Source organism: Electrona antarctica (assembly GCF_951216825.1).
Source record: "Electrona antarctica genome assembly, chromosome: 15".
Classification (NCBI taxonomy): Eukaryota; Metazoa; Chordata; class Actinopteri; order Myctophiformes; family Myctophidae; genus Electrona; species Electrona antarctica.
The window spans coordinates 4,666,327-4,679,215 of record NC_136796.1 but is presented as its reverse complement, the minus strand read 5'-3'; the positions used below and the strand labels follow the sequence as shown (position 1 = coordinate 4,679,215).

Sequence of the window (12,889 nt, the reverse complement as noted above, 5' to 3'; positions counted from 1 at the left end):
CTTAATATGAACAATATGTCTAGTGTGTGAAGAATAACATTAATGAACATGTTGTGTTTTGTGTTTGGTCTGTTCACTCAAAAAGAGAGGAGAGCAGAGGAGGGGAGAGGCAGAGGCCTCCATTCATCTCACTGCCCATGTAATATCTATATCTGGCCACAGAGTGGGTGTGGCGCTGTTCTGAATTTCACTCCCAAATTACTCTTCTTCTCTAGTTTCTCTGACTTCCTGTGTGTGTGTGTCAGAAGACAGCAACAGAGGCAACAGAGACACAGGAGGAACACACCCATGACTGCCAGTACGACCACTACAACCTACCCATGCCCCACCTGCAATAAAACATGTAATTCCAGGATTGGACTCTTTAGCCACCAAAGAACTCACCGTTAAGGACATAAGTGGACGTCATCATTGGATTCGATGGACAACCATCAGCAAGTAAGTAAGTAAGTAAGTAAGTAAGTAAGTGTGTGTGTGTGTGTGTGTGTGTGTGTGTGTGTGTGTGTGTGTGTGTGTGTGTGTGTGTGTGTGTGTGTGTGTGTGTGTGTGTGTGTGTGTGTGTGTGTGTGTGTGTGTGTGTGTGTGTGTGTGTGTGTGTGTGTGTGTGGCTAGCCTACTGTGCTATGAACTTTTTCGTTTGCCCATCATTAATCAAATTATAACTCTGTTTTATTATTTATAAACAATACAGACACAAAGAAACAAACAAACCAATGCACAGCAAATACAGCATAAACATAAATAATCTGTTCTCTTATAGTTTGAATGCTTCTATTAAGAACTGAGCGAATCTCCTAGAATAGAGAATACCGTAAACATGTCTCTTCTGTTTTCTGTAATTTTTGTGGCGGGGCTGTTTAACTCATTCAAGTAATTTGGTTTACATTTCAACACATAATTGCATATTTCATAATGTAATGTGTATGTTCATTATTTGCTTATGTTTATTATAAAACTGCTGTCCATATACTTGTATCTCTGCCTTCCCTGCCCTCACCGGATAGAAACAATTGAGTTAAACCTAAAGGCAAATCAATTTTTATTTTAATCCCCCCCCCCCTCTCTCTCTCTCCCACCCCCCCTAGACTTACAGCATTATCTAAGCAACACACTGTCAACCAATGACTGGCAATCTTTCCCAGAACCAGCCAATGACGACCAACCTCATTCACAATCAACCAATGACAGCCAACCTCGTTCAGAACCAACCAATGACAGCCAACCTTGTCCAAAACCAGCCAATGACAGCCAACCTAGTTCGGAACCAACCAATGACAGCCAACCTTGTCCAGAACCAACCAATGACGGCCAACCTCCATCGGAATCAACCAATGGCAGCCAACCGTGTCCAGAACCAGCCAGTGATGAGTATGAAGCGCTGTCCCCAGACAGCTGTATGGTTGAGGATGAGGATGATGATGATGATGATGATAAAGATTATGACCCTGGGGTTGAGGTTGATATGAGAGAGAGCGAGGAGGAGAGTTCAACATTAAAGAGTCCAGAATCAGAGAGTTCAACATTAGAGTCAAATTCAGTCGAAGGACAGAGTCCGCTGGAGACGTTAAACGAACATAAGTTTCAGTTCTGTCTGGTGTGCTCCCAGTCCTTCCAGAAAATGGACGCTCTGCTCAGACATGTCATGAGGTCGTGTTGCGATGAGACACAGTGTCGCTGTGGGTTCTGTGGGGAGCTGTTCCCGTCCAACCGGGACCTGAAAGGTCACCTTGAAACTCACAGAGAGCACTGTAACACCTGCAGCACATGTGGGATGAAGTTCCGTACTACGCAGTGTCTGAAGATACACAGAAAGGTTCACACAGGTAAGCCTACTGTGCTATATTGTATGGTATTGTTTAGACCAGGGGTTCCCAACCTCTCTATTACCACGGACCGGCTGACGGTTCATAAAATGTTCGCGGACCAGAAACAAAAATAAATTTTACAGTCGCCTGATTGCAATTATTTGAGCTAATTGCAATTATTTTGCACAATTATCAGCCTTGGTTTTTGTTGGAAAATGTTGGCTGGTACATTCTCAAAAATAGAGGAAATAGACGATCAACAAGGTCACAGCATGTGACCCAATGTGAGCTTATTCACGCTATTTTAGAAAACTTTAGAAAGCAATAAGAGGCCTGGCGTTTTGGTAGATTATTTCCTTTGATCATCGGTACCAGTAACTTTTTTTTTTAATTAAGCTTAAGCAGATACAGGCTATAAGACAAACACATTCAAAGAGCCTATCAATGATCTGCAGCTACTCAGTCAGGTGTATGTGTAAACTGAATGTTGGATGAATAACAGTCCTTGAGCTTTGTGGGATTACAGTCACATACTGAGGAGGTTCAGCCTCTTCTTGAAGGCGTGAACACTGCTAGATGTAATATCTCCAACAACCGCAGGGGGAAGGCTGTTCCATATCCTTATAGCAGAGTGTAGAAAGCTCCTATCAAGGCATTTGGTGTTTGACTTGGGGGTTTCTAGGGCGTGGCTTGGTAGTACCCTCCGGGTGATTCCACCTGAGGTGTGAGCTTGGGGTAGTAGACGGTAGTGCTTTACAAAGCCTAAAAGGAAAAGTGAAATGTCAATTTTATTCATATGGTCCAATTTTCGATGCCAAAAAAAACACAATTAAATCATTCGTACGACAATTATGTTAGCTAAAATGTCACTATTGCACACAGGAGGGAAACCATTCAGTTGTGAGGTGTGTGGCAGAACATTCAGAATGAAGGTATGCCTGACGCGCCACATGACAGTTCATCAGGTGGAGAAACCATACCAGTGTAAGGTAGGTTCCATTTAAACCCTATGGATCCAATGGGCCTGGTCTCTAATGTCACATTCACACCCAGATGTTTTACTGCAATTAACAACATTTTGGCCTTGGACACGTCCTTTCTAATCAAACCGTAGGTGGCCTTGGACGTGTATACACGTGACACGTCTAGGGCTTTTTTATTGATATAAAACAAAACAATCGTTTTTATTTGTTTGTTTTTGGGTGGCCTCTCCTTCTGCACCGTACTCCTTGCTGTTTCACGCATGCGCACTGCCCTTTCACTTCCTTGTTTACGACTCAGAAGGAATGGCTCGTATCTCTTAATCTAGAACTCTCCATGGTTTTGACCAGATGGGCAATGTTCTGTCTTCATTTCTTACTTCAAAATTTCAAATTCTGGTGCTGATCAAACAAACGCATTCTAGTTCGCCAAAAACGGGGATTCGCTTCGCTATTTTCAACAGTAAAACATACTTCCGTGTCCCAGGAGTAGCGAGAGTGACGTCATTTTACTTCATTTCAGTTCTTCACTTCATTTTAAAAGAAAGAAAAAGCTCTCTCACACTTACGCCAGTGTGCCAGTGATCACCCTCCCAGGTTGCCTACCCCTGCTCTATACCAGGGGTTCTCAACCCGTGGGTCGCGACCCCTCGGGGGGTCGCCAAAATATTTTAGGGGGTCCCCAAATTATTTTCAAAAAAAAAAAAAGATTTTTTTTAAATTTTATTTTCACGATTTTTCAAAAATAGCAGACCTACAAGCTCGTAGCGTGCCACTCGGTGGCGCGCTATGAGCTTGTAGATCTGCTATTTTTCAATAGCTAAATTATAACATAATGCTTAAAACACAAAGGGGTTCCCACCCAAAATGGGTTAAGGTTATTGTAGCAGTCAATTTATATTGGGGGGCGGGATGGGGCGGGGCGGGGGTCCCGAGACATTGTCAAAACATTTCCGGGGGTCCCCGGCCAAAAAAAGGTTGAGAACCCCTGCTCTATACAATCATCCTGCCTGATGCAGAGCGTGTCTGTACTCAAACTGCTGTGCTCCCTCATGCGATTGAGTTTAATAGTTAGTTTAATAGAGTTTAATATACTGGGTTTAATAAATGTCTCTGTCTGTCTGTCCTAAGGTGTGCAAGAAGGCGTACTACCACTGGCACTCTCTGGACAGACACGCCGCCAAACACTACAGGAGCCGGCACGTTTGCGCCGTCTGCAGGGAAGAGTTCCGCACGAGACCGGAGCTGCTGCGCCACCAGAGGATCACACACCGTCCCGACAACGAGGAGCAGCCGGAGGCGGGCCGCCCCAGACAGCACCCCGCTTACAAGTGCAAAGCCTGCGGAGAAGAGTTTTCCGTGAAGAAAGACATTATGAAACACGTCCGGACGCACGTGAAGGTAAGACCCGCCTGCCGTCACCGTTGTTACGTATTCACCCGTTCACAATTTTATTGAAATAATCGCGGTTATCACAATGCCATTTAAAAAAAATGGGAATGGGAACGGATCTACAAGCTCAAGTTTGTAGATTGGCCATTTCCACTATTTAAAGTATAAAATTACTAAATATATTGGCCATAGTACATTATTTATTTTATGTTTATATGTTGGTAACGACCTTTTTCTCCCAGGTGCGTACAGTATATACAGTGCACCCAGAAAGGATTCACACTCCTTCACTTTTACCACATTTTGTTTTGTTACAGCAGGGGTTCTCAACCCGTGGGTCGCGACCCCTCGGGGGGTCGCCAAATTATTTTAGGGGTCCCCAAATTATTTAAAAAAAATAAAATAAAAAAATATATATATTTTTGTATTTATTTTTTCAGGATTTTTCAAAAATAGCAGATCTACAAGCTCGTAGCGCGCCACTCGGTGGCGCGCTATGAGCTTGTAGATCTGCTATTTTTCAATAGCTAAATTATAACAATGCTTAAAACACCAAAAGGGGTTCCCGCCCAAAATGGTTTAAGGTTATTGTAGCAGTCAATTTATATTGGGGGTCGGGAGGGGGCGGGGCGGGTGTCCCGAGACATTGCCAAAGCATTTCCGGGGGTCCCCGGCCAAAAACGTTGAGAACCCCTGTGTTACAGCCTCATTTCAAAATGGATTAAATGTGTTTCTTTCCTCATCGAATCTAAGATATCGTTGCACAATTATTTGCACAACGATATCTTTTATGATCGTGCCAACCCCATAAGAATGGGAATCAAGCTTTATTGTCACATAACAGACAACAGTCAGTCTGTGGACAATATGGAAACCCATCGGCAAAAAAAGGAAAAACAGTGCCCTCTGCTGTTTGTTTCCTCAGCTCAGAATCTGTTCTTGAGAGATTAGTCTGTGGGAAACTAACTTATGGTCTATTTTGATCAGTGAATGTATTTTAACTCTAGTTTTTATAGTATTGCTTTTTTATGTTATTTTAATTATGCTGTATTTTTACGAGGTATATATTTATTTTACTATGTTGTATTTTATGAGGTGTTTATGATGATATTTTGAATGGAAAGCACTTTGGGTCAACTACTGTTGTTTTTAACCTATTAGAACCATGGAAGCATCTGTGTGTGTCAATTTAGATTTGAACCACTTTAACTATTTTATACTTTAGCTATTAAAAAAAATAGAAAAGTTGTGGTCTCTGGAGCGTGTACTGGTGAGCAGACGGGCAGCTGAGTTTTGGACATATATTTTTAAAGTTATCACTTTTAACTTTGAACAAATCTTTGCTTCTGGGGGTCCCTGGAACAAAATATTTTGAGATGGGAGTCCACGGCCAAATACATGTAGTTTTGGGCGTGCTTGACATGAAAAAATAAACGAGAACCACGTATATAGCAATATAAGGTTGACATAAGGTCCTCGGGTCTTAACACTACAAGATCTCGACAGGCCTATTTGGATGTTGCTACCGTTTAACATTGCACAAAGGCCTTGTTCGGGGGCCCACAGCAAAATGTTCTCTTATAGCGAGAATCACACGCATACATCAAAAGAAAGCTGAACTTGTCCACTTCAATTTAATTTAATTTTACCATGTTCCATTCTGGAGTTATTGACCTTTTTGCAACACCTGCATTTGCCTGGAAGTGGTTATCTTGAACAGCGAGCAGAGTTATGGATGGTTTAAAGTCAGAGACATTGACAGGCAGATATAAAATTGAACCCAATAAATATCCTATACATCCTATACACCGAATGAAAGCCCTGAATGTGTACTTTTACGAGGAAAAGAGTAAACATTGATCCCATGTACAGTTAGACAGTAATTGGTTATTGAATGCAGCTTGTGCCCACCAGATAACTTCAGAGAAGACATGGACGTGAACTCCTCAATATTCACAAAATAAGGCCTATAGCGACATATAAATACTATATACCGCATGAAACAGAAGACTCTCTGCTTTCATAAGAAAAAAACTTCTACTGTAGTAATAATAAAAATCACACCCATGTGAAGTGAGTGGTGCAACTCTGTCCCATATTCTGTTCTCTGCTTATTCAATACAGCTCGCTATATACGGACTGAGGCAGAAAGTCATGTAAACCTTTTATTTACAGTTTGGTCTGTAAACTTCTACTGTAATAATAAAAATCACACCCCTGTGAAGTGAGCGTTGCAACTGTTCTGTACTTATTCACTACAGCTCGCTATATACGGACTGAGACAGAAAGTCATGTAAACCTTTTATTTACAGTTTGGTCTGTAAACTTCTACTGTAATAATAAAAATCACACCCCTGTGAAGTGAGCGGTGCAACTGTTCTCTACAGTTGCGCGGTGCAACTGTAGAGAACAGTTGCACCGCTCACTTCACAGGGGTGTGATTTTTATTATTACAGTAGAAGTTTACAGACCAAACTACAATTATAATGAATAAAAAAGCGTTACAATCACACGTCTGAGCGATCTCCGATTATGACGGCTCTGCATGGCGATACGTGATCCACCAACGGTAGACTGTCTGTTGTCATGGCGGCCCCTCTCGATACTGTAGTTCGTTTGTTAGTTCGTAGTATTGTAGGCTCGGGGATCGTTTGGTCGCTACAGTATGAAGAAGTAAACATGCATCTGTCCATGTGCAATGCCGATCTGGTGCAGAATCTGCAGATCATGTGTTAGGCAGCGTAACAGCGTTCCGTTCATGTTTTTTTCCGAGACATGAGCCCCCATCTCGCAAGGCCCTCCTCCTGCAGGAGAAACAGGAGGGGAGGGGGGAATCGAGTATAAAAGCCAATAGGTGGAGGAAAGCCTGGTGAGGCGAGGTTAGGTGAAATTTGATTATTTTCACACAGACTACATCGGCATGGGCGCATCCATTTTACACTGGTTTATACACGTAAAGCGGCCCGCCCTCCTGTTTTCAGGAGGGGAGGGGTTTTTTTGTTTTTGTTTTTTTTTTCTGATCACGTGAGCGGGACTAAGCAGCAATGATAGGGCGATGGTTCTTCATTGTCCGGGTGGGTAAAAAGATGAATGAAAGTATGCTATAAAAAAGTGATTGAAACGTATTGATACGTGATTCGCACCCGACGTTTGATTAATTGATAACGTATTGATACGCGATTCGCGTCGGCTGTGTTAATGAGTTAAATGTGATATACAAATAAAGGTGACCTGACTTGACATAACATCATAGTAATAATACATGTAATGTTGTTTTTTTTCCCCCCCTTTTTGTGTCAAGGAGTCATCGCCATCGTCATCATCGTTGTGTTGTGGTCTGTGCGGCCATCAAACCGAGGACACACACAGTCTCTCGGTCCACCTGCGGTCCCACATAGAGCAGAGCCACGTGTGTCACATGTGTGGGAAGGGCTGCCCCTCCGCCTCCGCTCTAGACATCCACATGAGAGTCCACACCGGTGAGAAACCGTTCAGCTGCGCAGAGTGCGGCAAGGATTTTCCACTCCAGGGAACTCTGAAGATGCACATGAAGATCCACAACGGCGAGCGGAAGTTCGCCTGCGACGTCTGTGGCAAGGCTTTCCTCCAGAAGCATGTCCGGGACAGACACCTGAAGTTCCACAACAAAGAGAGGACCTTCATGTGTCGGGTGATCGGCTGCGGTAAAGGCTTCATGCAGGCCGTGGACCTGCAGAGGCACGAGTTGACGCACACTGGGGAGAAACCCTACGTATGCACCATCTGCGGCAGCCGCTTCCAAGCCAAAAGGTCCCTGAACATTCACATGAACAGCACTCACAGCGGCAACGGCACTACAGAGAAGAGGAGGGGAAGGAAACGACAGAGCGGAGATAATAATGTTGTGGAGAACAGTGGAGACGACACTACGGAGTAGACGGTGAAACGAAAAAGAAAGTATGAACATTGATACGAACACTCATGCTGGAGATCACAGCGAGGAGAAGACTGCAGACGGTGAAATCACAGCGAGGAGAAGACTGCAGACGGTGAGATCACAGCGAGGAGAAGACTGCAGACGGTGAGATCACAGCGAGGAGAAGACTGCAGACGGTGAGATCACAGCGAGGAGAAGACTGCAGACAGTGAGATCACAGCGAGGAGAAGACTGCAGACGGTGAGATCACAGCGAGGAGAAGACTGCAGACGGTGAGATCACAGCGAGGAGAAGACTGCAGACGGTGAGATCACAGCGAGGAGAAGACTGCAGACGGTGAGATCACAGCGAGGAGAAGACTGCAGACGGTGCTACAGAGAAGAAAAGAGGAGGGGAATAACACGAGAGAAAGAAACAAAGGGAGACCTTTGTTAATTCCAGTTAAACAATTTTGACAAAATAATAGTTAAAGGAACGGTTTTGGACACGAACAAGGTTTCCATCCGACAGCAACCTTGGTGATGAGCAGGTAGTTTACTCAGTGGATTAATGATCCAGTATGTTGTGAATGTTGAGCTGTAAGACTTTTAATGTTCTGTGTCTTTATAAATCACCTGAATAGACTGATTCTATATATTTATTGCTAATATTCCACACTAGAAAGCAGTCATAGAGACGTAAATGTTTACTGTTCAGAGCCTGTTGTGTTGACATTATAAAACCAAGCAGAAATGCAACCAGTATTTGGGTGAGTCTTAATATATTTAGCAAAAAATATATATCTTTCTGGCCATAATACGTGAGGTGGGGGACTCAGAGTGCGTCCACTAGGGAAAGTAGGCTTTCTTCATCACAAAACCGTCTTTGTATTGGTGAGTAGCGAAATCGTTATTTTTATTTTAGCAGAAGTCGAGAGGCTGTGCTGCATGTCATGCGGCGGCAGGGAATGGGGAGTCGCATAGCCTTCTATGGAGCCAGCGCTAGGTCCCTCCCTGGCACCAAATATTTTCAGTCCAGGGCCGAATCTGTTAATTTGGGGTCCTGGACATGAAAACGTTTGAGAACCACTGTCCTCATCGATAAGAGGCCACCTGCATGGTGTTTACAGTGCAGTGGAAGGCGAACTGCTCAGCCACAACACTGGATCAGGCTCATCTGATTACATTTTCTATCCTTGGAGTTGACCTTGTATGCTCTGTGAACTCTGATTTAGCTTTCACTGACTTTCACATGACGGTGTCTGTCTCCTGAGAACCTCTGGGTTAAAGGAGAATTCCATACTAGAAGGCTTCCTTACCTATATTTGTAGTTGTTACGTCCCCACCAAAGAGGTCCAGGTGTTATTTTGTGCAAAAGCGCATTATTGGCTATTTCCCCTACCATAAGCCCTCAATGAATTGCATTGAATTGAATGGGGCTATGGGGTGTTGTGCTAATTTGCTTATTTCCATCGCTCAAAAATCTTTTTTTTGTATATATCCTCTCTTCATAATGTAAATAGTATCCCAAGCGGCGCACTTCAATACTTATTTTGATGGAAATAAGCAAATTAGCATAAACCCCCAACCCCCATTGAGGGCTTATTTATGGTAGGGGAAATAGCAGTTGATGGTAAATAATTCATGAAATGTATAGTTCCGTGTCATGCCACCGTTTGCCACGACTTAAAGATAAACTGATATGATGATAGTATAGTACATTATAATACATCATCTAGAACAGAACAAAAAACAATTGCGCGATTGAATAGGAGTTCTAACGTTAGACCCCTCCAGCAGCAGCTCCAGCTCCTTCTGCTGCTTCAGCTCACCTATATCTTTATTTTTTTTTAAATCTTTTGTTTTGGTCAATTATCAACTTACTTTTGTAAAAAAGGTTTAGGGAGAAATTCCCCTTTAAAGGTATATTCAGTGATTTCACTTCATTCAAATATCACTTATTTTTTCTTATTTTTTGGATAATCCTCCCTACTATTGTGGGCTGACCATATAAGGAGTTCCTCATGTCCCCAGTGAGCCCCTGGGGTCAAAAAACCCTAGTTTCGGTTTGGGCTTTGGGTGGCAAAGCTTTCATCCAATCAGGATGAGAGGTGCCTTCCTCCAATCATGATCGCGTGTGGCTGGCATTGGTGCGCGTGCTGTTGGTCTGTTGTACTTCCCCCACTGTAGAGCGTGTGCATGTGCACATCTTGTTACCGGGTGTACCGGGGTTTTTTTCCAAATCACCCAAATCACTGAATGCTTCTTTAAGCCTTGAATTCATGGAGATTGTTTTGTTTATGTCTCATTTCCTGAGCCAATAATAATGAATGACTGGTGGAGTTTCCGCAAGTCTTCTACCTCTATGACTCTATTACCGGTCATCAAATTATTGCCGTAGGAATGCGACAAACTAAATCTCTGTGAATTCAAGGCCTCATAGGGTGTATATTTGATTGCACTGTTAAAGTAAAGTTTTGCAGTGATCAGGCCTTGTTCAACAGTCTGATCTGAGTGAAGCTGAGTGGAAGCTGTTCAGTCTGATCTGAGTGAAGCTGAGTGGAAGCTGTTCAGTCTGATCTGAGTGGAAGCGGTTCAGTCTGATCTGAGTGAAGCTGAGTGGAAGCTGTTCAGTCTGATCTGAGTGAAGCTGAGTGGAAGCTGTTCAGTCTGATCTGAGTGAAGCTGAGTGGAAGCTGTTCAGTCTGATCTGAGTGAAGGTGAGTGGAAGCTGTTCAGTCTGATCTGAGTGAAGCTGAGTGGAAGCTGTTCAGTCTTGCCACTATAGAGCGTCGCAGTCCCGCCTCCTACCCTGGACCAGGAAATTAAACCTAATGCATTTTCCTCATAGACATTTCTTAAAGTATTTATTTAAAGACGGTTACGCCGCGGACAAAGCCAACTCGAGTCGTGACAACTCATGACAACACAAACAATATTTTGGACCAAACAAATAATTAGAAAGAAGAAAAAAACGGCAGGTTACAACACTTTTTTTGTTGTTTTTCTTCTTTGTAATTATTTGTTTGGTCCAAAATATTGTTTGTGTTGTCATGAGTTGTCACGACTCGAGTTGGCTTTGTCCGCGGCGTAACAGTCTTTAAATAAATACTAAGAAATGTCTATGAGGAAAATGCATTGGGTTTCATTTCCTGGTCCAGGGTAGGAGGCGGGACTGCGACGCTCTATAGGGACGGGGAGACTCAACCACGCCCACTCAAGAGGCCATTAAGTGTATCATTTCATATCCAGTCAGTGCTGCCAAATGTAGCTCCATGGTGGCGAAGTGTGAGGTAGCATAAATTCAATTGTGGATTTAGTATTGGGGGTTTAAATATGTAACTACATATCAATATTATAATTTAAAAAATCACACCCGTGTGAAGTGAGGGGCACTCTTATTATCATACATCATGTACATCACGTTCGGTGCTCAGCCAATCAAATCATCACATTCCGGCCAATCACAATTTGCGTCTTCACTTTTCTGTCCTCACTTTTGTCTTCAATGTTTGGGTTTACACTGGGCTGCAACGATTCATCGATTAATCGTAATCAAATCGATTATTCAATTAGTAGTCAACTAATTTAGTAATCGATTAATCGAATCGGCAACTAATCACTAGAGTTTTTTGCAATTTATCATAGGTGATTTCCCACTTAACCATAGTTTTTCCAGTGTTAAGTGTAACTAAACTAAAGAGGAGTGAGCCATCTCTCTTCCCTTACAATCTGATGATAGTTGCACAGTAGCGACTGCAAAGCAAAATATGACAACGATTATAGTATCAAGAACAAAACATATGGCTTGAATATTTATTTTTAAATGATTTGAGTTCAGAAGAGTACTGTTCCTTCTAGACTGACACGTGTAGCTATTCTTTAATAAAATGTATGCAGTACAGTCAGAATAAGCCTAAAGACACCATGAGTTTTAATTTTGTTTGTCTTGTATTTGAATAGCAGCCTAATCAGCAGCTAATCAAATACATTTTTGAATTAATTATATTTTTTGTTAGTTATAACATGTCTAAAATAACCTAAAATATATTTTTAAGGTGATAGCTAAATAAGTGTCATAATCCGATTAAACGATTAATCGTTTAAATAATCGGCAGATGAATCGATTATGAAAATAAGAGGCTTGCGCCCCTCAAAAAAATACTTCTATTTGAAAACATGATACCCTGTGTCCCAGTGTCCCTTCCAGGGGCGGCCTTAGGAATCTGGAGGCCCGTTTCATGACCAAATGAGGCCCCCATATACCTATGACATAATTCTGTTGATACAGGCGTATTGGCACATAGTTTTGACTGTTCAATATCGATCGCAGCCATTACTCGACAATTACGCAGCAACAACACCTCTCCTCATCCTGTCGTCCCTTCACAATAAAGTGTCTCCCATTTACCTCCCAATGCTGCACATTTTACCCAGGTTATTAACAGGTAATAAGGTGTAACTTTAACATCGTGGGAGAGAGCAAGGCAGCGAGTGAGTGTGAGAGACAGAGGGCCAAGGGTGGTGGGGGGTTGAATGACGTCTGGCGGTTAGTCGTAGCTCGGAGGCCCCCCTGAGGGTGGAGGCCCGTTTCAATTGAAACGGGTGAAACATAGCAGGGCTTCCTATGGTCCCCTCAATGGGCACATAATGTGACAGTGGCTGGCCAGGTGGTGAATGCATGGGGGAAATCCTTCACTGCAGTAAGTTCCACACCTCCATGGTCCACCTGACTCCACCACCAGAAAACGAAAAAAATAAATAAACCCATCATCAGTTCCTTCCAGAGTCGGCTCTGGTGGTTCCTCCTCTAAGGAT

General features: G+C 42.9%; 1 protein-coding gene across 1 annotated transcript; it reads left to right on the top strand.

The window, feature by feature from the left end:
* Nucleotides 1–244: 244 nt before the first annotated feature.
* On the top strand, nucleotides 245–8,315 carry LOC306938349 (uncharacterized protein). Its single transcript, XM_079522482.1, has 5 exons — nucleotides 245–442; nucleotides 1,086–1,823; nucleotides 2,688–2,794; nucleotides 3,917–4,186; nucleotides 7,479–8,315. Exons 1-5 carry the CDS (start codon nucleotides 421–423, stop codon nucleotides 8,091–8,093), a joined length of 1,752 nt encoding a protein of 583 aa, XP_079378608.1. The 5' UTR covers nucleotides 245–420; the 3' UTR covers nucleotides 8,094–8,315.
* Nucleotides 8,316–12,889: the final 4,574 nt, after the last annotated feature.